The sequence below is a fragment of the Strigops habroptila genome, chromosome 3 (assembly GCF_004027225.2).
Source record: "Strigops habroptila isolate Jane chromosome 3, bStrHab1.2.pri, whole genome shotgun sequence".
NCBI lineage: Eukaryota > Metazoa > Chordata > Aves > Psittaciformes > Psittacidae > Strigops > Strigops habroptila.
The window spans coordinates 1435900-1459653 of NC_044279.2; the positions used below are offsets into that span (position 1 = coordinate 1435900).

General features: G+C 48.4%; 3 protein-coding genes across 10 annotated transcripts in view; 1 reads left to right on the plus strand and 2 right to left on the minus strand.

Annotated features, from left to right (window-relative positions):
- The window catches only part of CEP41 (centrosomal protein 41), a 24121-nt gene extending 17780 nt beyond the window's left edge, over nucleotides 1-6341 (minus strand). The window contains exon 1 of the mRNA XM_030479773.1: nucleotides 6260-6341. Within this exon, the coding sequence (XP_030335633.1) occupies nucleotides 6260-6283 (24 nt within the window). The 5' untranslated portion in view covers nucleotides 6284-6341. The remainder of the gene's footprint in view (nucleotides 1-6259) is intronic.
- The window catches only part of MEST, a 9701-nt gene extending 1959 nt beyond the window's left edge, over nucleotides 1-7742 (plus strand). For both annotated transcript variants that reach the window (XM_030479774.1, XM_030479776.1), the window contains exons 3-12: nucleotides 621-700; nucleotides 1116-1193; nucleotides 1610-1746; nucleotides 2438-2496; nucleotides 2847-2887; nucleotides 3267-3337; nucleotides 3863-3964; nucleotides 5270-5346; nucleotides 5869-5932; nucleotides 6295-7742. In XM_030479774.1, coding sequence (XP_030335634.1) covers nucleotides 621-700; nucleotides 1116-1193; nucleotides 1610-1746; nucleotides 2438-2496; nucleotides 2847-2887; nucleotides 3267-3337; nucleotides 3863-3964; nucleotides 5270-5346; nucleotides 5869-5932; nucleotides 6295-6412 — 827 coding nt within the window. In that variant the 3' untranslated portion in view covers nucleotides 6413-7742. The remainder of the gene's footprint in view (nucleotides 1-620; nucleotides 701-1115; nucleotides 1194-1609; nucleotides 1747-2437; nucleotides 2497-2846; nucleotides 2888-3266; nucleotides 3338-3862; nucleotides 3965-5269; nucleotides 5347-5868; nucleotides 5933-6294) is intronic.
- COPG2 (COPI coat complex subunit gamma 2) overlaps nucleotides 7644-23754 on the minus strand; it is a 26981-nt gene continuing 10870 nt past the window's right edge. For all 7 annotated transcript variants that reach the window (XM_030479763.1, XM_030479767.1, XM_030479764.1 and 4 more), the window contains 16 exons: nucleotides 22109-22266; nucleotides 20284-20417; nucleotides 19518-19585; nucleotides 18458-18646; nucleotides 17453-17548; nucleotides 16801-17044; nucleotides 15852-15927; nucleotides 15066-15169; nucleotides 14079-14204; nucleotides 12692-12754; nucleotides 12432-12571; nucleotides 11710-11881; nucleotides 10335-10432; nucleotides 9468-9606; nucleotides 9005-9103; nucleotides 7644-8156 (listed from right to left, as the gene is read on the minus strand). In XM_030479763.1, coding sequence (XP_030335623.1) covers nucleotides 8026-8156; nucleotides 9005-9103; nucleotides 9468-9606; nucleotides 10335-10432; nucleotides 11710-11881; nucleotides 12432-12571; nucleotides 12692-12754; nucleotides 14079-14204; nucleotides 15066-15169; nucleotides 15852-15927; nucleotides 16801-17044; nucleotides 17453-17548; nucleotides 18458-18646; nucleotides 19518-19585; nucleotides 20284-20417; nucleotides 22109-22266 — 2037 coding nt within the window. In that variant the 3' untranslated portion in view covers nucleotides 7644-8025. The remainder of the gene's footprint in view (nucleotides 8157-9004; nucleotides 9104-9467; nucleotides 9607-10334; nucleotides 10433-11709; nucleotides 11882-12431; nucleotides 12572-12691; nucleotides 12755-14078; nucleotides 14205-15065; nucleotides 15170-15851; nucleotides 15928-16800; nucleotides 17045-17452; nucleotides 17549-18457; nucleotides 18647-19517; nucleotides 19586-20283; nucleotides 20418-22108; nucleotides 22267-23754) is intronic.

The window sequence follows — 23754 nt, forward strand, 5'->3', positions numbered from 1 at the left end:
CCTGCCATGGGCAGGGACACCTTCCACTAGAGCAGGTTGCTCCAAGCCCCTGTGTCCAACCTGGCCTTGAACACTGCCAGGGCTGGGGCAGCCACAGCTTCTCTGGGCACCCTGTGCCAGCGCCTCAGCACCCTCACAGGGAACAACTTCTTTCTTCTATCTAAACTAAATCTCCCGTGTTTCAGTTTGAACCCATCACCCCTTGTCCCATCACTCCAGTCCCTGATGAAGGTCCCTCTCCAGCATCCTTGTAGCCCCCTTCAGACCCTGGAAGCTGCTCTGAGGTCTCCACGCAGCTTCTCTTCTCCAGGCTCAACAGCCCCAATGTTCTCAGCCTGGCTCCATACGGGAGCTGCTCCAGCGCCTGATCATCCTCGTGGCCTCCTCTGGACTTGCTGCAACAGCTCCATGTCCTTCTGATGTTGAGGACACCAGAACTGCACACAGTGCTGCAAGTACTGGAACCTGCAGTGCAAGTCAAACCCACCCTTGGTGTTGAGGGATCAGAGACAACACTGTGATGCTGGTTGGGATCCTAAGGGGGCAAACAGCGATGTCTGTCTTATAGGGGAGGAAATGGGGGGGAAAAGCTGATGCTGAGGTGCCCCGTTCCCTTCCAGATTCCAGCGGTGCCGTTGGCAGCTCCGATGTTGTTGTGCTCCTGCACGGGTTCCCGACCTCCAGCTACGACTGGTACAAGGTGAGGGCAGCAAGGGTGCAGAGGGTTGGATGCTGACAGCAAACCCTATGGCTTCTCCCTCCATGGGGATGAGGAATCAGCCTGGGGTGGGTGATGCTCCAGAGGAGGCACCACCGTGCCCCAGGATATCAGCCTTGTTCCTCTCCAATACCTTACACAGCAGCCAAGCTCTATTCACGTCACCCTTTCCCATTCTCCAGCCCAAAGTGGGAGGAAAAGACCCACAACTATTTATTTTTGGGGATGGTCTTGCTGTTTATTGGGATATTTCAAGCACCTGAAGTTTTCCTGGTGCTGGAAGGTGCTGTCTGGGACAGCAGAGGGGAGCGTGGCCATCCATGGCTGTGCATCACCACACACTTCCCCTCTTTCTGCTGCCATCAGATGGTTTTTAATGCACTTCTCCTCTCTGCAGATCTGGGAAGGGCTGACACAGAGGTTCCACCGGGTCATTGCTCTGGATTTCGTAGGATTTGGGTTCAGTGACAAGCCTGTAAGTAGCTTGGGAGGAGGATTTTTGCACTTACTTTTGACCATGAGGTGGTTCTGCTGTGCCAGCACCACTGGAGTGTTTGCACCCCAGTTTCTTCTCCCATTTACATCTGGAAAGGGAATAAGACATTATAATAGTGGATAAGATAAGGAAGATTCGTGGCAGAGATCAGCTGTGTCATCATCTTGCCTTGGGTTTGATGTGACTCCAAACACACCTTGACCCCCTTTGGGGCATGAGCAGTGTTCTATCATCTTGTGGACATTGCTGCTGGCTCAGGACATCCAAGTGCTCTGTCTGGGGTCACAAACTGCTGGTTTCCACCCCATATTCCTCCATTTGGGTGTTTGTTCTGGGTTTGGGGCTCATGGTGGACCAGGCTCTCACTGTGGCTCCTCTCCCCCTTTGCTCCACAGAGACCCCACCACTACTCCATCTTCGAGCAGGCCAGCATCGTCGAGGGGCTGGTGCGGCACCTCGGCCTCCACCACCACCGGATCAATCTCCTGTCCCATGACTATGGGGATACGGTCGCACAGGAGCTGCTGCACAGGTCACTGCTTCCACTGATGCTCTGGTTGCTCTTTTGGGTCTCCATCAAGATGATTTCCAGCAGATAAGTGGAAGGACGTGGTGCAGAACCCCCTTTTCTCTTCTATAATAAAGGCTGAGACGTCTTGGAGCACATCCGTGGTGGGCAGATATGAATCTCCCATCCATCAAATCCCAGGTTCTAGGATGTGTAACTTCCCTCCTGAGCTCCTTCTAACCAAGCCAGGGGCAGCAGAGATGATCTGAAACTGTTAATTCATAGATGCCAGCCCGATTTGGGTTGGAAGGGACCTTAAAGCTCCTCCAGCTCCAACCCCCTCCCATGGGCAGGGGCACCTTCCACTAGAGCAGGTTGCTCCAAGCCCCTGTGTCCAACCTGGCCTTGAACACTGCCAGGGATGGGGCAGCCACAGCTTCTCTGGGCACCCTGTGCCAGCGCCTCAGCACCCTCACAGGGAAGAGCTTCTGCCTCAGAGCTCATCTCAATCTCCCCTCTGGCAGGTTAAAGCCATTCCCCTTGGCCTGTCCCTCCAGGCCCTTGTCCAAAGCCCCTCTCCAGGTTTCCTGTAGCCCCTTTAGGTACCACTCAGGAATCTTGTAGCCCCAAGATTCAACCTGCTTGAAGTGGTCACTCACTTCTTGGAGCCTGGAAAGGTCCAGTTGTGTTTCACCACCTTCTCTTCTGTCCCCAGGTACGAGCACAATAAAACTGGGAGCATCTTGATCAACAGCCTCTGCTTGTCCAACGGAGGTAAGGTTTGCCCAGTGTGGTGCGATGAGTGGGCTGGGAGGGACTGGGATCCATGAGATGAGATGGCTTTCCCATCTCCATCGCCTGAGGGAAAGCATTATAGAATGGTTTGGGTTGGAAGGGACCTTCAAAGCTAATCCAGTTCCAAACCCCTGCAGTGAGCAGGACACCTTCCACTAGAGCAGGTTGCTCAACCCCAAGTGGATTGCAGTTAAGGTGCTGTAATTAACTGGGACCATCAGTCCATGGGTTGCCTGTGCCACCTTTCATGGTACCATGAAGAGGAGGGACTGGGAGATGCAGAGCAAGACACTTGGAGCATCACAACCCTGTTCTTTGACATCTTGCAGGGATCTTCCCCGAAACTCACTACCCCCGCTTCATCCAGAAGGTGAGCTGCTGCCCCTCAGCACAGGTTGGACTCTGGGAGGTTGGGGCTTTACCTGGCTCAGATGCTGCTGCCTTTCCCTCACAGGGAAGAGCTTCTGCCTCAGAGCTCATCCCAGTCTCCCCTCTGGCAGGTTAAAGCCATTCCCCTTGGCCTGTCCCTCCAGGCCCTTGTCCAAAGCCCCTCTCCAGGTTTCCTGGAGCCCCTTTAGGCCCTGGAGCTGCTCTAAGGTCTCCCCTTCAGGAGCCTTCTCTTCTCCAGGCTGCCCCAGTCCAGCTCTCTCAACCTACAGGGAGTTGGGGGAAAAGCCTTTTGAGGAAGCAGGATTTACCCATCTCTGTGATACTGAGCAGTGCTTTCTCCTTTTTCCCTTCTGCCCAAGATCCTCAAGGATGGGGGGTTGCTGTCCCCCATCATCATGCGCCTGATGAACTTCTTTGTCTTCTCCAGAGGGTGAGTTGGTCACAGCCCATACAGGGGATATGAACCATGTGGGGAGGGGGCAACATAGGAATTGGAGTAATGGGTGTTTGGCACGGGAGCAGATCCCCCAGTGCTGTCCTAGGAGGGATTTGCCCCTGGATTTTGGTGACTTTGATCCTCTGGGCCATTCCCTCTCCAGGTTGGCACCTATTAATGACACACATTGCACCGTACACTGAAATCCTTCTCCCCCATGAGTATTGGGCTTGTGCCTGTTCCAGAGGCAAAGAAACCCCAAACCACACCACCTACAGTGCCCAATCACCTATATATTTTTATCAGATGTTGCAAACCCCTTTTTTTTCCCCCCAAAAAAACCCTTTAACTGGCTGCAAAGTCCAACACTGGGTGCATTTGGGGCTCCACTTGCATTGCTGTGCTTACCCCCCTGTTTTTCCCAGTGGAAGCTGGATGTACTCAGGTTTTTAGGGCTAGTTTTTGATCCATACACTAACACTGCTGCTGCTGGGCTGCTCTGAACTCTTTCTTGTCCAGGCTTGGGGCAGTCTTTGGGCCCTACACACAGCCTTCACAGGCAGAGTACTGGGATATGTGGACAGCGGTGCGGACCAACGATGGGAATCTCGTTGTTGACAGGTACATCTCCATTAATGCTGCATGAGCTTTGGGTTGTGCCTGTGGCATCCTTCTGTTTGCAGGCAGAGCCATGGAATGGCTTGGAAGTTAACCAGAGCTCAGCCAAATCCCTGGATTCTGGCTCCCCAGAGCTTCCAGCTGCTTCTGTTGGGGTCTGGGATCATCCCTACAGCCCAAAAGAGCATTGGGGTGTGATGTAGGAGCAGGGATTCCTGTTGGGGTGATGCAAGGCAGGTAAATAAGTTTGGAGGTAGGAAGATCTGAGCGTGGTGGGAGAAGGACAACGCTGGAGATGCAAAAAAACCCCATATTGTATTTCTGTGCAAATCAGAAGCTTCAATTTCATAGAATCAGAGAACCCCAGACTGGTTTGGGTTGAAGGGACCTTAAAGCTCATCCAGCTCCAACCCCCTGCCACGGGCAGGGACACCTTCCACTAGAGCAGGTTGCTCCAAGCCCCTGTGTCCAACCTGGCCTTGAACACTGCCAGGGATGGGGCAGCCACAGCTTCTCTGGGCACCCTGTGCCAGCGCCTCAGCACCCTCACAGGGAAGAGCTTCTGCCTCAGAGCTCATCTCAATCTCCCCTCTGGCAGGTTAAAGCCATTCCCCTTGGGCTGTCCCTACAATAATAATAAATAAAACATGTTCCACAGGATCAATTAGTTTGGAAATGAACTTTCAGATTCCTCCACACGCAGTGGTTCAGCGCTGACTCCTCTTCTGTGGGGCACTGAAAGGGTTTCAGAGCACCACAATGCCCATGAGATGCTGTGGGCTTTCAGCAGGCTGATTTCTGCCCTGACATTGTGTAGGACCCACTTTTTGCCCTGCTGCCCAAGTGAAACAGGATGGAGTTTAAGGGGACTTGAGGATAACCAACCTTTCTGTGCTGGTTGTGACTTACTGCTCTGCCTGGCACAAAGGTGATGATGGTTCACCCCCTTTTACAACCCAGTGGCATTGAACTGGGAGCAGAGGACCCACATTTGCTTCCTTCTCAGCTGGGAAGGATTCAAACCTTATCCTCCCATCTCCCCAAACTCAAGCTGTTCCTCCCTTCCTAAATGAACGTGGGTTATTCTGAAGCAGGACTCTGACTCTTCACTCAAAGAAACCACCTTAAGCAAGTCACAAAGCTGGGGATGACCAGCAGAGAGATTCTGTGCTGCTGCTGCCCCAAGGAGGTGACCTGTGGAGATGCAGATTCCACCTTGGTCTCATTGCACAGTCACACATTGCCCCAGGAGCAGCATTGCAGCACCTCAGGGCACCTTCTGCTCAGTAACAACAGGTTTCTCTTCAGTATTTTGCAGTACATAAACCAGAGAAAGAAGCACAGAGAACGTTGGGTTGGGGCTTTGATGTCCACCTCTGTCCCACGTGAGTAGGAATCCGCTTTGGTTTACTGCTTGGGATGTTGGGAATGACCCTCTTTGCCTGCAATTCAACTGATTGCTGGAGCATCTCATTACTCCGGATCTGGGTTGTGCAGGGGGTAGTGTCCCAAACCTCCCTGCTCCAGTTTAAGGCTTGGTTACAACAGAGAACTGTGAGCTTAAGGTAAGAGGAAAGAGTTTAGTTCCACCAAAGAGAGGCAACTTTCCTTTGGAGGCTCATTCACAGCCTCCAGCTGCTGCCCCAGGGAAGCTGAGGAACTTTTCAAGCTCAAGAGAAGTTGCAACCAGTCAAGGAAAGGTTTGGTGTTCACAGGAGGAAGTTTGGAGGCTGAACTTGACCCCAGGACAGAGAAGCAAGAGCTCTTTCATCAGCTGGTTTGCTCAGTGCTCTGCTGAGAGCTTCCCAAACTCCATTTGAGGGGGGAACATGTGTGCAACGGTCTCCTTGGCTTAGTTTAGGGATGTCCTTGGGTATAAAAGCTCTGTCTGTGCTTCTCTCTTGCAGTGCATCTCATCTACGGGCCCCTGGACCCTGTGAATCCACACCCAGAGTTCCTTCAGCTTTACAAGTAAGACAATGCCCACCACAAAGTGGGAATGGACAAGTGGGGGTTCATGTTGAGGGAGGATTTTGTCTTGGGGCTTTTCCTTCAATTCCCTTTTCATGGAGGCTGGTTTTTAGGCATCAAAATCACAATTCTCAGTCAAAGCAATGATGCATTTTAAACCCACAGCAGACAGAGGTAAGATGTATTGACTTGAGGGAGTCTTCTCCTCCAGACTACCCTGGAGTAAATCCAACACATGGAAGAAGGGCTGACTGTAGCTGCTACAGGCTGTTTTGTCCCAAAACCATGTTACAGGCAGAATACAGCTGTGAGTGGGTAATGCCCTACCTCAGTGGTGGTACCTGGCTGCATTCTCCCAACAGGAAGGTGCTTCCCATGTCCACAGTGTCTGTGCTGGACGACCACATCAGCCACTATCCACAGCTGGAGGATCCAACAGGCTTCCTGAATGCTTATCTCAACTTCATCAACTCCTTCTGAGCTGCTGCAGCTCAGTTCTTGCTCTGTGTTTACATGTCAGGCTTTGGGGGCAGGAAAAAAACCTTCATTTTATTTCCAGATCCAACACTTTGCAATAACTTCCTGATCTTTGGCTGTCAAACTGCTGCTTCTATGCAGTTAAATCCTTGGAGCACCAGAAAAGATGAGGCTGGGATAAAAGATGAGCTCAAAGGATAGCAGGAGCACATATGTCAGTGCAAGAGTCCTTACTTGCCTTCACTATGTGCATGACAGAGGTAGACAGGACCACTTGCAGCCAAGATTTGATGCTCATATTCCCAGCATGGATGCTGGTCTGGTTTTTAGTTGCATGGAGGCAGTTGAAATTACACCCCTGTACTAAGTGTTGTAATACTTGACCAGCTTGTCAGGCGTGAAGCATTTGAAGCCGAGTTTGCCTACACTAAATACAGCAGCAGAGCTGGATGTGTAATCCCCCAGTGCAGGCAGTGATGCTCTGCACCCATAAAGGAGCATTTAAAGACTGTAATTATCTTCAGTAATCTCTTTTTAATGGCCAGTGACCCAAAGGCAAGCTCTAAACCTCAAGTCTTTACCATTTCCCTTGTTTTCTCTGCTCTTCAGTTGAACAAGCAGAGCTGCTCAGTGATGCTGCACCCCTGGGACTACCTCAGGAGCTTTGCTGAAGCCTGGCTGTAGCTCCACCAGGGCAGGCTTATGCCTCTTTCACTACAGCAAGCTGAAGAAGCAGTATTTGGGCTAGCAAAAGCCAAAGTGTTCTTGTGAGCAATAGCTATTGGAGCCACAGGGATGGGGGACAAGTATTTAAATAGCTGTTAAAATAGTATTCCTTCTTTCCTTCCTCACCCTGACTTGATAGCTAAAGAAACACCAGACCAGCAGAGAGATGCAGAACTTCCCTCACAAGGAAGTGACCACAAGCTCCCTCCTTCCCTGTCTTTTCCCAACTTTTGATATGGGATGTTTCACACAGCAGTGTTTGGGATTATTAACATAAGGCTCAGCATTGAATATGCTTTGGGAGGTGAAGGTTAATCTCTCTCTCTCTGGACATTGATTTTTCCATGTGGAACAGAGGAGATGAGCATCAGGATACCATAAACTTGCAGGCTGGGTGGTTTTTAACTGCTTATGTTTGAAGTTTCATAGTGTCCCTTTAGGAACAAGGGGCTTTTTCTGAGTTAACAGCCATCATGGGCTACTTTTTCTGTACTGAAACAGCCAGAACTAGAACAAGAAATGTCTATTTTATTAACAGTAATTCAGATGATTTCCACCACTTGGACCAGGGTTTATTTTCTGTTAATAAAAATCAATTTTGACAAAAGTCTGATTCCATTTTTCTTCCCACCTGCCTGTCTTCTCTTCCCTGCTCTACTGCAAGTGGCCAGTGATGCAATAAGTTAGATGGGAATGTGTAAGTGACGACAAGGGAAGGGATGTGGGAAAGGCTCAGTTCCAGCCACCTATTGCCACTACTGTAACATACAAAATATACCAAATTGAGGAGTAAAAACTACATGCAGAAGGTCAGACAGGCTGCTTGATAGCTGGTAAATCCCCAACCAGTGCTTGCAAAGGGGGTTTCCACCACAGTTGTGCTGCAACACTCAGCCTACAGAAGCCAGGATGACATCTACAGGTGTTTCTTCCTTGCTCCTAACAGTCACCTGCATGGTCACACCGTCTCCGAGCGCAAGCCTGGACCTCACCAGCACATCACAGCCACCTCTGTAGACACCTGGGGGCATAAAACAACGTTTGAGAGAGGCTTTAGGAGGTTAATTGAGGAGATTTTCTTCTAAGACATCACTTTAAGAGAGGCTCAGTGATCAAATCCTAACCCAGGAGCCATCGACAGACAGATTCAATCTGTGGCCAGTTGCAGAGAGGGGCGAAATGACAAACAAATACCAAACCCCCCAACTTCTCTAAGCTCTTGAGGCCAAAACTGAAGATAACAGATAATGCTGTAATTAAAGAGAGTCAGCAAGTGTTGCTGGAGGGCTGGGATGGTTTAAATGGATAGGAACCAGAAAGTGGGCAGCTGAAGCTCATTTCTGGTTTGAAAAGGCCACACACACTGTAAAGCACAGTACATTGGCTCAGTGCCCTTGCCCTTAAGGGAGAAATAGCCCTGAGGATGAAGCCAGGAGATAGTTGGACTCTGCTCCCAAGGAACACAGGATAGGACCAGAGGAAACGGCCTCAAGCTGCACCAGGGCAGGTTTAGATGGAGATTAGGAACAATTTCTTCATGGAAAGGATTGTCATGCAGGAACAGGCTGCCCAGGGCAGTGCTGGAGTCACCGTCCCTGGAGGCATTTAGAAGATGTGTAGCTGTGGCACTTAGTGCCATGGGTCAGTGGTGGCCTTGGCAGTGCTGGGGTAACAGTTGGACTCGATGATCTTAAGGGTCTTCTCTAACCTAAATGATTCTGATTCTATAAGAAGGTAGAATACCTCCATTCTGACCAACACAGAGAAAAACCTCTCAAAGTAAGAGCAGACTCTCCCAACCCATTTCCCTTTCTTTAGTAAACCCTGTGGGGACACAGAACCATGGAGTTCTGGAGTGTGAGCACTTACCAGCTAAGTAGAGTGTGTGAGAGTTCTTGTTCTCTGGCACTTTATCTGACCTCTCACAGGGCTGCATGCCCAAGAACTTGATGATGTTATTGACAGCTTCTGCATGCAGAGATTGAAGAAGGAAGTTACCTCCAGGTTAGTGCCAAGCTTTCTGTTCCTCTAAGCACCCATGTGGGTTCACCATTTCCATTCAGCATCCTGACTGCAGCCCCATCACACTCCTACCTTGCCATGTCCCCACAGCCCAGGAACCCACCCCTTCCTCCACCCAGCCTTGAGACAGCACTGCCAAACTTCACTCACTATAATCCCAACATTGCAACACAAAACCTTATTGCTGGGACATGACTTCCCATTAGAAGGCACCAAGTTCTCCTCCTACCACACTAAATAAATCCCCAGCGTGGCAGATTTACCAGGATTACAATGTGGGTCACCAATAAACAGGGAGAGATCATCTCACCATCGAGGGTTTTAATGGAACTAAGCGCAAAGGTTTCTTCTTTCTCAAAGTCATCTCCCACTTCTTCCCATGCAGCTGCAAAGTTTGGCTTTAAAACCTTCTGAATATGATCAGACATGGTCACCTCCAGGTCTTCCAACTGACAGAAAAGCACAGGAGATTTTAAAGTTAAGGAATATAAGGAGTTATAGAAATGATCCTTGTCTTAGAAAGGGAAAGGCAAAGAGAGGCAGCAGCATTTTGCCAAGAGAACTCTGGCATGCCTGGCTTTAATTGCAGAAGCACATAATAAGAGCATATAAAAGCAGAGAGGAAAAATAGTAGTTATGGTGGTCATCTGTAAAGCTTCAACACATTTACTCAAACATGGGTGAGACTAAAAGAGAGCAGAAAATGGGGCAATCACTTTGTGAGTCAAAGCCCATTATAGCCTTCACTGGGCAGCTGAGGAGAAACACTCTCAGAATCCAGGAGGAGCCTTTACTTGCTCCAAGCCCAAACAACAAGTTAGATCCCTGAGATGTGACTTGGATTTCCATGACTGACAACGTGAACACAATAAAAAGTGCAAATGCTTGGGGTGGAAAGATTGGGCTGGAGTTCTGAAAACAGACAATGGAAGTTATTCCTTCCTTCCTTTTTGTCCCCACAAATCCTATCTCCATAGGGCACTAAAGCTAAAGTGGCTTTTGGCAGAAGGAAGGTTTTGGGAAAGGACCTGAAGTTATGAGCTACATAATTTGGTGTTTTAGGCAAGTTTGTTGCTCTCTCCTATTGGTTTTAGATCTGAAAGGAAACTGTCAGCCCAATGGCCACATGTATTCAGAATTAGGGACAACAAAGAAGTAAACCAAGTGCTGAACGTACCACGTATTCATCATCATAGCCATCTTCCTCTGGCACACCTGTGTTTGGGTCACAGTCTCGAACAGTGAACTTCATCGTGCAGCTGAAAGTACAAGCAACTGGGGAGGAGAGAAAAGCCTGTAGGTTAGTGGTGCAGTTTCTCCTGCTTGAGCAAAAAGAGACTTGAAAGAATCTACATCAGCTTTGCCCCAGAAGATACAGACATAGCCATGGGCAGAGCACTTTTCAGCTTCATATATATATATATCCACCAGGCTCCCCAGGTTTAAGATGAAGGCCAAAGGAGGATCTCAGAAGAGGAGTATGCCTGCGCCCTACTGTAACCAGCTCAGGCCTCACAGAGTGAAAAATCTCTGAGAGGAGGAACTGCAAGGGTTTCTGAGAAATGGATCATGAGCTAAGCCCACAGGTCAGGGAATTCAAACTAGTTCTAATCTTCCCTGGTATTAAAGTGGTAACCAAGAAATCCCCCCCTGCTGATGAGCTGAGTCATGTTAAATCAACTGCAAATGGGTTGACAGGCTGAGAACATTGGGGCTGTTGAGCCTGGAGAAGAGAAGCTGCGTGGAGACCTCAGAGCAGCTCCCAGTGTCTGAAGGGGGCTCCAAGGATGCTGGAGAGGGACTCTTCATCAGGGACTGGAGTGATGGGACAAGGGGTGATGGGTTCAAACTGAAACAGGGGAAGTTCAGGTTGGAGATAAGGCAGAAGCTCTTCCCTGTGAGGGTGCTGAGGCGCTAGCACAGGGTGCCCAGAGAAGCTGTGGCTGCCCCATCCCTGGCAGTGTTCAAGGCCAGGTTGGACACAGGGGCTTGGAGCAACCTGCTCTGGTGGAAGGTGTCCCTGCCCGCGGCAGGGGTTTGGAACTGGATGAGGTTTAAGCTCCCTTCAACCCAAACCATTCCATGATTCTAAATACAAAGAGTTTATTGTAAATGTGAGTAACAGTAAGGGAAATACTATGCCTAAATATGTAGAGGCCCAAACTACCAATACTTTATTTTTTATTTGCATTTTCCTTTTACTGGTTCTGTTCTTGAATACTACAACAACCATCCATGTTTTCAAATGTGCTCCCTTCACTGATTCAGGGTAGTAGATTCCTTTTCCTATTACCTGCATGCTCTCCAACCCTCTTTAACTTCCCATTTTTAGAAATACCACTGATTCTTTCAAAAGGTTTACGCTACGTTGTAAAAAGTGTGGATCCTATTATGCACAACCACATAAAAACCTGCCTGTGACACATCAGAAAGCAGCAGAGCTAGAATCTCAATGCATTCCCCAAATCCCACCCCCTCAACATTTCACTGTGTTCTCCCAAAGCTTCAATTGAGGGATTAGTTGTGCAGAACAACTCCTTCCCAACAGGTACCTGCAGTGGGGTCATCCTGGGGGATCTGGACGAGGGTGTAACACATGCCTGGCTGGTTGTAAGCCAGGCTGGGTGCTGGGATGCAACAGATCACATCATAAGCATCTGATGGCTCCATCTGCACAGTGACTCTCTCCAACAGCTGATCATTTAAGGTGTTTGTGCAATCAAACTGCAGAAGAATACATTGAAAAGGACTTAAATATAGAGAAAACATTCCTAATCAAGACTTTTTCCCTCAAATCCACAGTATAAAGCAGACTGCCACTTCTTTGATCAAGCTGCTGTTCTCAAAACCAGCTTTTCTCTCCAGTTTTACTAGAAATCCTTAACAGATGGGATCATAACCCCCATCCTTTATTGATTGCTGAGGCAAGCAGCACACACTTGCAACTTCCCTAAGAGAGAAGCTGTCCCCCCCAGGGCATTGCTTATGCTTGATCTAGATTGGATAGAAGGAAGAAGTTGTTCCCTGTGAGGGTGCTGAGGCGCTGGCATAGGGTGCCCAGAGAAGCTGTGACTGCCCCATCCCTGGCAGTGTTCAAGGCCAGGTTGGACACAGGGGCTTGGAGCAACCTGCTCTAGTGGAAGGTGTCCCTGCCCGTGGCAGGGGGCTGGAACTGGGTGAGCTTTAAGGTCCTTCCAACCCAAACCAGTCTGGGATTCTATGATTAAAGGCCAAGTCCTGTTGCACCCTGGCAAAAGCATGTAACTTCTCTTACCTGGAAAACAATGTGATTTGTGAACACGTGTTTAATACAACGAACGAAATACTCTGTTTCTGCTTCTGTGAGCTGCACTGGGTCTGAAGACTTGAACAACGGGCCCAAGCTCTTAAACTCTGGAATAGCTGCCAGTTGTTCTGGGCAGAAAGGAAAAGAAGGTGACAGACACTTAGTGACAAGCTTGGTCATTGCTCCCTCCTGACCTGTGGCAATGCCCCCAATGCTTCAAGCACTGGGGACCCATTGATCTCTCATACCTTGGAATATATCCTGCCGTGAAGGAGCGACTTTCTCAGGCTTGCTGGTGACGAGGGCAATCTCTGGGAAGAGGAAACAAAGACATTGTGTTGTCAACTACATCATGCAGGAGTTTTAGATGCTGTTACATCCCCACTAAAAACTCCTTAACCTGTAGTGTTGCACACATTCTGCTGTGAAGCACTGCCAGCTTGGTTCCTCACACACACACGGAGAGGTATCTCTATCATGAGGCAATATTGGGTTGTAAGGAGAGCAGAGGTGTTTGGGTCTTGTGAGACCCCACTTGCAGCACTGTGTGCAGGGCTGGTGTCCTCAACATCAGAAGGACATGGAGCTGTTGGAGCAAGTCCAGAGGAGGCCACGAGGATGAGCGGGGGCTGGAGCAACTCCCGTATGGAGCCAGGCTGAGAACATTGGGGCTGTTGAGCCTGGAGAAGAGAAGCTGCGTGGAGACCTCAGAGCAGCTTCCAGTGTCTGAAGGGGGCTACAAGGATGCTGGAGAGGGACTCTTCATCAGGGACTGGAGTGACAGGACAAGGGGTGATGGGTCCAAATTGAAACAAGGGACATTTAGGTTGGATATAGGGAAGAAATTCTTCCATGTGAGGGTGCTGAGGCGCTGGCACAGGGTGCCCAGAGAAGTGGTAAATGCTCCATCCCCAGCAGTGTTCAAGGCCAGGTTGGACAGAGCCTTGGTCTAGTGTGAGGTGTCCCTGCCCATGGCAATGGGTGGGAACTAGATGATCTTAAGGTCCTTTCCAACCCAAACCAGTCTGGGATTCTATGATTCTATGAAAAAAGCACACTTGAGTGCAGAATAGTTAGAAAAAAAGCTGGAAGGAGAAGAAGGGGGTAAACCCCCTCAAACTCTGCTTAAAGTTGCACAAAGTCAAAACGGAAGAATTGTGCAAGAACACTGAAGAAAGCCAGCGAAGTGACTGAGCACTTCTGGAATGTATGAACCAATTCTGATTTATGTACAAACTCCTCCCTAATAACAAAACTAACAGAACAAACCACCATATTCTCACCAATTCGTATTTGTTTGCAAGAAGAGCTCTCTTCCTTTATCTGTGAGGATCAGGGAGGCTTCTGCAAAGCCAGTGATGCTGTAACCTGCTTAGCTGAGCCACCACAGGTCTTGGCCTGAGCTTGCTGGGATGGCAGCCAGTTTACAGACGTCAAGTATCATTATGGTAACATGAATGCTTATAGCCTTGTCTATGGCCTATTTAAACATCAAATCCCAGACTGGTTTATGTTGGAAGGGACCTTAAAGCTCCTCCAGTTCCAACCCCCTGCCACGGGCAGGGACACCTTCCACTAGAGCAGGTTGCTCCAAGCCCCTGTGTCCAACATGGCCTTGGTTAGCCTGAGTGTTACCTGCTTTCTGTTCAAAGATTGGTGCAGTAGCCAGTGGAACTGTTTTCATATCAAAAGGTTTCTCAGAAGGCTCCAGTGTATATTGGTGCAGGGCTTTCTCCATCCCAGGAACAGAGACAGTCAATCCTGCAAAGAAGCACAGGCAGGCAAAGTCAGTTTTAACAGCAGGAACTGCCAGAGGCCCATGGCAATAGGGTTTACAAGTGCAGACTGTGATTTTTGGATAGCCCACTGCACCAAAAGCAGTAAGATGCCTGAGTCTGAAAAGCTTATTTGTCTCAGTTAGTTTCTCCTTGAGATATAAGCAAGGAAGATTATTTAAAGAGCTCTTCTCTGAAGCATGTCCATTGGTTCAGGCAGCACAGGAAAAGCTCTTATGAAGAATCCAGAGTTTTCAGCTCGATACAGTCTGGACTTCGGTTAATGAAAAGCTGATAGAAGCATGTTCATGTCTCAGTAAACACAAACACACACTAAGTACTTCACAATACTAAACAGAATAAAACCACTGCTCCGCAGATGACAGAGGAAGTTGCCATTCCAGAGGGAACTGCAGTCTGAACAGTTCCCTCCAGAAAAGTCATCTTGCAATAGTCTTACCTATGGTGAACACTCTGCTCCCACAAACTTGGACTTCAACTACAGACCATGAACCAGTTTTATAACCAACCCTGGCAACAAGAAGTGGCATCCTCACTTTGTAACGGAGACGAGGAAGCAGAGGTTAAGAAACTTGTCCCAAGTGAAGGAAGAGGCAATGATGGAAAAAGCCCAACCCAGACTCTTCCTCCATGTCCTACCCAATCCTTCCAAATCTGCCATTCTCAGCACAAGTACTTTGAAGGAAAGCACTTGGGCCAGAAAACCCACACAGTTCTGCCCTTTGTAGTTATTCTGACCCAAGTTACATTAGAGAAAACTATTACAGCAGCCCCCTCATAATAAAGTTAAATAATAGCTCATAAAACAACCCTTTCCATCACTGACCATTAAAGATATAGGCAGCATTCAGTGCTATCTGCCTCTGCTGTAGGACATTCAAGTAGAACGTTGCTCTGTCCCGAACTTCATCATCACTGTCCATCATGCACCTGTGTTGGAGGACAAGAGGAGAGCAGTCAGCAGCTGAGGACATCAGGAGAGCTGAGCTAGAAATGGCATCAAGATCAGACTTGATACCGCAACGATGTTCTGAGCTTCCTCAACAGATTCAAATTAGGCATAAACAGTGTTCATACAACACAGTAGTTGAAGTTTAAATGCAAGTGCTACATCAGAAAACTAAGATTAAAGGAGATGTGTGAGTTATCATCTCCATGCACACTTGCCAGACGATAAAATACACCTGCAAACCTCAGGAAGTTCAACAAAGCCAAGCTCAAGGTGCAGGAAGCTGTGACATGGTAACACCTGCCTCACTACTCAGCCAAACACAAATGTTATTCATGAGTAACATGGGAATGTGTTGTCCTGCTTCAAGGGATGCAAAGTAAGGTACACATATAGGAAAGCAGCTTTATTACCTGCTGAAGAAACCTTTATTACCTCTCTGAAGAAACAGAGCAGTTTACTATCAGGTGCTTTAATGACTAATTGCATCTTTCACTTGCTCCCTCCAGCCAGGAAGGTTGAAGACAACCATCTCCCAACTCCTCAACTGGAAGGTTGTAGCAACCCCAGTGCAAGTTCTGACCAGACCTGACCTTGCTTCTTCTGTGGGCCAGACCAAGTGTCACCAAGAAGCTCAGCACAAGCACAGCCATGTCCACTCACCTCTGCAAAAGCACCAAGATGCTGGGAAGCAGATTCTCGTTCTGGGCACCAAACTTTGCCAGTGCACTGACAGCAGCTGGGAGGAAAGCAGGGAGATGTCAGGTACACAAACACAGCCTCACAGTCATGATTCAAAGCACTACGCACACTGTTGTCTTGAAATTCCAGGTTTTCACTTCCACACCAGAAACCTTTTAGTGTTATGGAAAGACTAAACTGTGTCCACATTTTCAAATGGAAATAGTTTTGTATCAGGGAATCATGCAATCCTAGAATGGTTTGGGCTGGAAGGGAGCTTAAAGCTCATCCAGCTCCAAGCCCCTGCCACGGGCAGGGACACCTTTCACTAGAGCAGGTTGCTCCAAGCCCCTGTGTCCAACCTGGCCTTGAACACTGCCAGGGATGGGGCAGCCACAGCTTCTCTGGGCACCCTGTGCCAGTGCCTCAGCACCCTCACAGGGAACAACTTCTGCCTCAGAGCTCATCTCAATCTCCCCTCTGGCAGGTTAAAGCCATTCCCTTTGGCCTGTCCCTCCATCCCTTGTCCAAAGCCCCTCTCCAGGTTTCCTGGAGCCACTTTAGGCACTGGAGCTGCTCTAAGGTCTCCCCTTCAGGAGCCTTCTCCAGGCTGAACAGCCCCAGCTCTCTCATCTTACCAACACTGCAACTCTGTTCCAAGAAAACTCTCATTTTTAAACTGAAAGAGGGTTTGGATTGGACTAGATGAACTTTAAGGTCCTTTCCAACCCAAACCATTCTAGGATGCTATATGAGAAGTTTAAACACACTGCATGATAAAAACGACCTTCAGAGTTAAGGCATAGAAGAGCTTGCTCTTCACAATACCTGTGGAGTAACCATTGCCTCCCATCCACCAAACCCAGTTTCAGCCCCAAGATTTCCAGCAGAGCTGAGACATGAAACCATCACACATCTGAGCTGAACTCACCAGCTCTCACAGCCTCATTCTCCAGCACCACCCTGTTGAATATGAAGCGGATGTACTTGGAAGGGGATGGAGTCCTTGGCCCCTCTTTGCCCAGGAGGTGCAGGATCTTTGTGGCCAGGACAGTGTGCTCACAGTCCTCGATGAACTCGCAGAGGTGAGCCAAGCCTGCTTCCTTACTCTCAGGATTCTCCTCAATGATGCTGATTATACAGTCCACAATGGCTCGCTTGTACTCAAAGCCACCCTGGGAAAGGAAAACCAAGGACACTGACCCAGCAGGCAGAGCTCAGCCCACAGCACTGCTCAGTTCCCCTCACACTTCAACTACTTCTTGCCATTAAGAAGAACAAGTATTGTACGTCAAGAGAACAGAGGAGGAGGGCTGGATGACCTAACAGGGTCTTCCTAGTGCCCCCATGCCCACAAGGGCACATCTGAGCATCAACTGCAATCAGTTGTTGATGTACAGACAGGTCTGACCCATGAGATAAGCAAGGTCTTGGAAATCACTCAGGCCCCATCATTGCTATGTACTGACATAAGACATGAAAGACCCTTCATACTTGCAGATTACTTATTCCTTCCACCTGAGAGATTATCAGAGCAACCCCCTAATAACTACACAAGGAAAGTTTGTACATCAACCACATACATCATCCCTGAGCATATTGGAGAGGAAGGTCATCATGACACTGTGCTTCCGAGGGTATTTCTGGCACAGAGCACTGATAGCCTGTACCACCACCACCTGCAAAACAACAGAGGAGGACATTAGTCACGTGCATTTATTAGGCTATGAAGAACACACACTTCTCACTAGTTCAAGTTGTCACTTTGATAGATGAAATTCATGTACAAGAAGGATAAAAATCAGGTGGTGGAGTGTCAGCATGAGTGTGAACACCCCTGTGCTGGTGTGGTGCAAGACCTGGCTCTATTAGAGGACTGTAATTTAGGATTGACTCCATTCATTCAAAGCTTCCCCTCACTTCCTCCCTCTGCCCAGTGATGATCCTGACCTAATTCTACCTGAAGCAGTTACATTTTGTCATTAAAGAGTCATTAAAACTCTTCACAATTTTAAGTTCCTCTAATACCTATTTCCTTTTCTCATAAAAACAGGAACTTAAGGCCACTGTGCACTAGTGGAAACTGACTTTGTAGAGACATATTATCCTCTACTATATGCTTCCCATTAGTAGAGACATGGTCCTCAAAGCAACTCCACGGTGTAAAAGGGATGGGTACAAGTGAACTACCATCCTTAATCAAATTCTTAGCTAAGTTTAGTCACTATAGAAACTTAGAGTTCACAGTGTTTCCTATATCACACTTAAAGTGATATAGACTCAATGAGAGCAGTTAAAATCCCTCTTCCTCTCCAAAGGGACAACCAGAAGGCAGAACAACGTTTTGCATGATATTGCACAGGAGCCAGGAATCCACCAAACTACATTTATCCTTCCTTGGAGCGGTGGAAGGAAATGACACAGCTTATTTCAGATGGAAAGCAGAGCACTACACCTTAAGGATTTCAAGCTGGCTTTGCTCTATCAAACTAAACCACTGAAGGATTAACAGATGGGAAAAGCTTTGTAATAACAAGAATGGGAGAAAAACCTGCAGCTGGAAAGAGCAGAGGCCTCCAATGCCACACCTTAAACTCATCTGATATCTCTGACACGAAGGAAGAGATCTGTTTCATGAGCCTGTCCACACTGCTCTCACTGCCTGTCTTCAGCAGCGTGGTGATGGCGAGAGTAGCGATGCTGCGGTTGGAGTCGGTGATGAGGTTTTCCAGGTCCAGGTTGCAGGCAGTGACTGCAGATGGATGCTTCATGGCCACCTGTAAGGAATGCAATTCCAAATTAGATGGGAACAATAATTTAAGGAGCAGAATCATAGGCTGGTTTGAAGTTGGAAGGGAGCTTAAAGCTCCTCCAGTTCCAACCCCTGCCACGGGCAGGGACACCTTCCACTAGAGCAGGTTGCTCCAAGCCCCTGTGTCCAACCTGGCCTTGAACACTGCCAGGGATGGGGCAGCCACAGCTTCTCTGGGCACCCTGTGCCAGTGCCTCAGCACCCTCACAGGGAAGAGCTTCTTCCCAATACCTAATCTAAACCTTCCCTCTGTCAGTTTAAAGCCTTTCCCCCTTGTTCTATCCCTACTTGCTCTTATAAAATCTAGAATACAAGCTCTTGATGGGGCAAGGATTAAGGATTGCAGCTAAACCTACATCACTGGTAGGATGCAATCAAAGCTCAGGTTCTTTTGTTTCAGTATTTCAAATGAACTCCAAGCTACAGCTCATGAGTTTGACAGTTTGTGTTGTGTGCAGCTTTGACATTAGAATGTTATTTCCTTCACATACATCCTAGTCAAACTTCTAGCATTTAAATAGTATTAGATATGAAAGAGTATTAAATATCTGAGACTCTGCTTCTTTACAGTTGTGAGCTCACAAGTTATCAACCTACAGCTTGTTATAGCTGTATGGTCCAGAAATGAGCAAACATAGCTTGAATGAAGAGAAGATTTCCATCACACCAGAAGATTTCACATGGAAAAGCCAATTCTCCAGCATGGAGTATTTCCAAGTACAGTAATCACAGCAGCAGTCACCCTACTTTAGGTAACACATCCCTAGGAACTGAAGTCTGGCTTCCTCTGATGCTCAGAGGTTTCTGCCTGTTTAGAACACTTTGGCAGCACTCACTTTATTCAGGGTCCGTACGGCTGCGTATCTCAAGACAGGTTTGGGAGAGCTACAGAAGAGCTGCAGCACTGAAAGAGAACAAGAGAAAAAGAATGGAGAGAAGTCACTCACACCAAGGTGTTACAGAGCACAGACTGTCTAACAAAAGCCAGCTCCCAGTAATGCGACTTTAGGCACTTGGAATGTGTGGGGAGCAGAAGGTGAGAGCCCTCACAAGCAGGTGAGGAAAGGGAAATTGCCTTGCGCCAGCACTTTGATACTGAGAGTGCAAATAGTTGTCAGAATTCACTGCAGCAGAAAACCAGACAGGGGCTCTTTGAAACAAATGGAATAGAGAGGAAAGTCCAATGTATCCACGTTCAACTACCCAGTGCTAAACATTCACGTGGCTCTACCCATAATTTATCACTGGTTTCACAAGCAAGCTAAAAGTAACCTCCTGGTTTTCATCTTACATCAGTGATAGGTGGTTGCACCTATGGTCACCTGTGGCACATCTGTGCTATCAAGTTTCCCTCTACCTTCCCTTCCATCCCAGCTTCCTGCAGCTGGGAAAAGGCAAGTGCCACCTCTACTGCCCATTCCTGAAAGCTCTAGATGAAATGAGGAAAAGGGATCAATGTGCTTCTCACCCAAAAGCCCTTTAACTAGGAAAAAATCAGGAAATTCAGGGTTTGAGCTCAGTATTTACGTTGTGCTGTCTCTCATGTGCTTTACCACCCTTTCTTTCAGCTGCATGAGTGGTACCAAGGACTCCACGACCAACCTGAAACAGCGGGTGCCAGCTCCCTGGCCGTGCAGTTTGGGAGATGGATGATTGCAGAAGCAGCTTCATAAATAACCATTTCATGCTTGTTCCTCAGACAGCTCTCGATGAAGTCGAACAGTGGACTCTCATGGCTAAACCAGAAGATAATTCACAGCATGAGTGATGCTGAATTACACAGAAACCACTAACACTCCATTTCTGAGAACTTCACTTGCTCAGCTAATGCACTGGCTTTCGTGTTTCCTAGGCCATCAGTTTGCCCAACTCATACTTGAGCTCTAATCTTTCTATTTACTGTTAATCTATTCATTATCTTCTTCAGGCTAGAAATGCCATATTCTAGATATAAATACCATTAATCATGCATCATTAACCATGAATCATGTGTCATATTATCACATGTGTTATTTGGATAACAAATATGCACTGATAAAAGAATTTCATCAGATAACTGTACCCTCATCTGCTAGTATGAGAGGGCAGGATAGAGGAGATCCTTTGGTTTATATCCCCAAAATATAGGTAGATCCTTATTGCATTTGAAATCACAGAATCACACAGACTGGTTTGTGTTGGAAAGGACCTTAAAGCTCCTCCAGCTCCAACCCCTGCCACGGGCAGGGACACCTTCCACTAGAGCAGGTTGCTCCAAGCCCCTGTGTCCAACCTGGCCTTGAACACTGCCAGGGATGGGGCAGCCACAGCTTCTCTGGGCACCCTGTGCCAGCGCCTCAGCACCCTCACAGGGAAGAGCTTCTGCCTTATCTCCAACCTGAACTTTCCCTGTTTGAGTTTAAACCCATCACCCCTTGTCTTATCACTACAGTCCCTGATGAAGAGCCCCTCTCTGGCATCCAAATGCATCTAACTAGAAGTACAAAACCCCTCCAGAGCTTCATCTGCAGTTTTAATCCTAATCTCAGGTAAATTTTGGTGGTGTGGTGGCAAAACAAGAATCCAAACCCATCAAACAACTGCCACACACCCCAACACTCAGTTCAGTCTAGTGTTTGGCTTCCATCCATGTTTTAACACTACAGTTCTTGGAGGTGTTGGTCGATGAGAAACTGAACATGACCTGGCTTCAGCGTGCGCTTGAGCCCAGAACCCCGCTGTGTGCTGGGCTGCACCCCCAGAGCGTCAGCAGGTCAGGGAGGGGATCCTGCCCCTCTACTCTGCTCTGGTGAGACCCCGCTTGCAGCACTGTGTGCAGTTCTGGTGTCCCCAACATCACAAGGACATGGAGCTGCGGGAGCAAGTCCAGAGGAGGCCACGAGGATGATCAGGGGCTGGAGCACCTCCCGTATGGAGCCAGGCTGAGAACATTGGGGCTGTTGAGCCTGGAGAAGAGAAGCTGCGTGGAGACCTCAGAGCTGCTTCCAGTGTCTGAAGGGGGCTACAAGGATGCTGGAGAGGGACTCTTCATCAGGGACTGCAGTGGCAGGACAAGGGGTAATGGGTTCAAGCTGAAACAGGGGAAGTTCAGGTTGGAGATAAGGCAGAAGTTGTTCCCTGTGAGGGTGCTGAGGCGATGGCACAGGGTGCCCAGAGAAGCTGTGGCTGCCCCATCCCTTGCAGTGTTCAAGGCCAGGTTGGACACAGGGGCTTGGAGCAACCTGCTCTAGTGGAAGGTGTCCCTGCCCATGGCAGGGGGTTGGAGCTGGATGAGCTTTAAGGTCCTTTCCAACCCAATCCACTTTGGGATTCTGTGATTCTATCCATGTTTAGATTTCCACAAACTTCAACCCCCTCAATTTTCCTAGCTACCCTTTACCTCAAACTAGGCTTAGGTTTTGTAATTCACGCGCTGCCTCTTACTTACCCCTCTTCAGATTCCTTCAGGAGCCTGCTTGCGATTCGGATCAACATGCAGTAGGCAAACTGGGATTTCAGGCCGGATTTAGTGAACTTATTCAGCATCTTGGAAACTGCAAGACGATCATTTTTGCGAAGGTGATAGAGCAGCCCCAGAGCATGATACTAGGAAATGAGAAACAAAGATGTGCAGCTATTGAATACACCCCTCAGTGGGAAAAGTCAGACTGCAAGACCTTAAAAAGTGCTAATAATCAGAGCTTCCTAACTGAAATACCCTCTAACCTCAAATGATCCTGACAAGTTACAAGTATCTGCAGTATTTCCTTCCCCTTCCTGTCCACCATAAGACAGGCTCAATGTATTCCTGAAGATCAAAAGAGCCATGCAGGCAGTTTACTCCCCTTTCTCCCCACTAAATGTCAGAACTTTAAAGGCTTACTCAATCATCCTGCACAATAACACTTGCATTTCCAGTACACTCAACATCCAGGATATCCCAAAGCCTTTAAATGACAGCTGACCTTACAAAAATAGACAGTAAAAGTACAAAGGAACATTTCTAGTTGCCAAGTTGTTTGGGTTTGGGTTATTTTTGTCATAAGACTGGAGTGAGGCCAGAGGAGGCCCTGGAGCTGCTGCGAGGGCTGGAGCAGCTCTGCTCTGGAGCCAGGCTGAGAGAGCTGGGCTGGGGCAGCCTGGAGAAGAGAAGGCTCCTGAAGGGGAGACCTTAGAGCAGCTCCAGTGCCTAAAGGGGCTCCAGGAAACCTGGAGAGGGGCTTTGGACAAGGGCCTGGAGGGACAGGCCAAGGGGAATGGCTTTAACCTGCCAGAGGGGAGATTGAGATGAGCTCTGAGGCAGAAGCTCTTCCCTGTGAGGGTGCTGAGGCGCTGGCACAGGGTGCCCAGAGAAGCTGTGGCTGCCCCATCCCTGGCAGTGTTCAAGGCCAGGTTGGACACAGGGGCTTGGAGCAACCTGCTCTAGTGGAAGGTGTCCCTGCCCGGGGCAGGGGTTGGAACTGGAGGAGCTTGAAGGTCCCTTCCAACCCAAACCAGGCTGGGATTCTATGATTTCATGATTAATGAAGCTGCTCACTGGGTAAGAAGAGACTTGTTTCTGATGGTTAGTCTGTAACACTGACTGAACACATAGAATACCTTCATTTCCACAGCTCTTTGGAATATTTGTGCCAATTATTATTTCACCAACATGGATATCTTACTGGTATCTGGGCTTATCCCCATGGTCCCATAGCAACTGCAAATGTTCTGAAGGCCAAGGCAAGAGATGCTGGGTATTCTGGGTGGCAGAGAGATAATTTCTTTAGCTCTTTGAAAACACAGATTCAAAGCCCTTCTGTGACAACTACTGTGAAAGAGGCAGCAGCATCCCAGCCTTCAGAAGGCTGGCAGGGAAAGGGAAAGAGCACTGCACTGAAGAGCCAGCTCCTACTAAAGAATCTTGTACTGAGATCACTGAGAAACTCGTCAATTCCTGAAACAGTTGTTTCCCTCAAGTCACAATTAGAATCATAGAATCAGGGAATAGTTTGGGTTGGAAAGGACCTTAAGCTCATCCAGTTCCAACCCCTGCCACGGGCAGGGACACCTCACACTAGATCAGGCTGCTCCAAGCCCCATCCAACCTGGCCT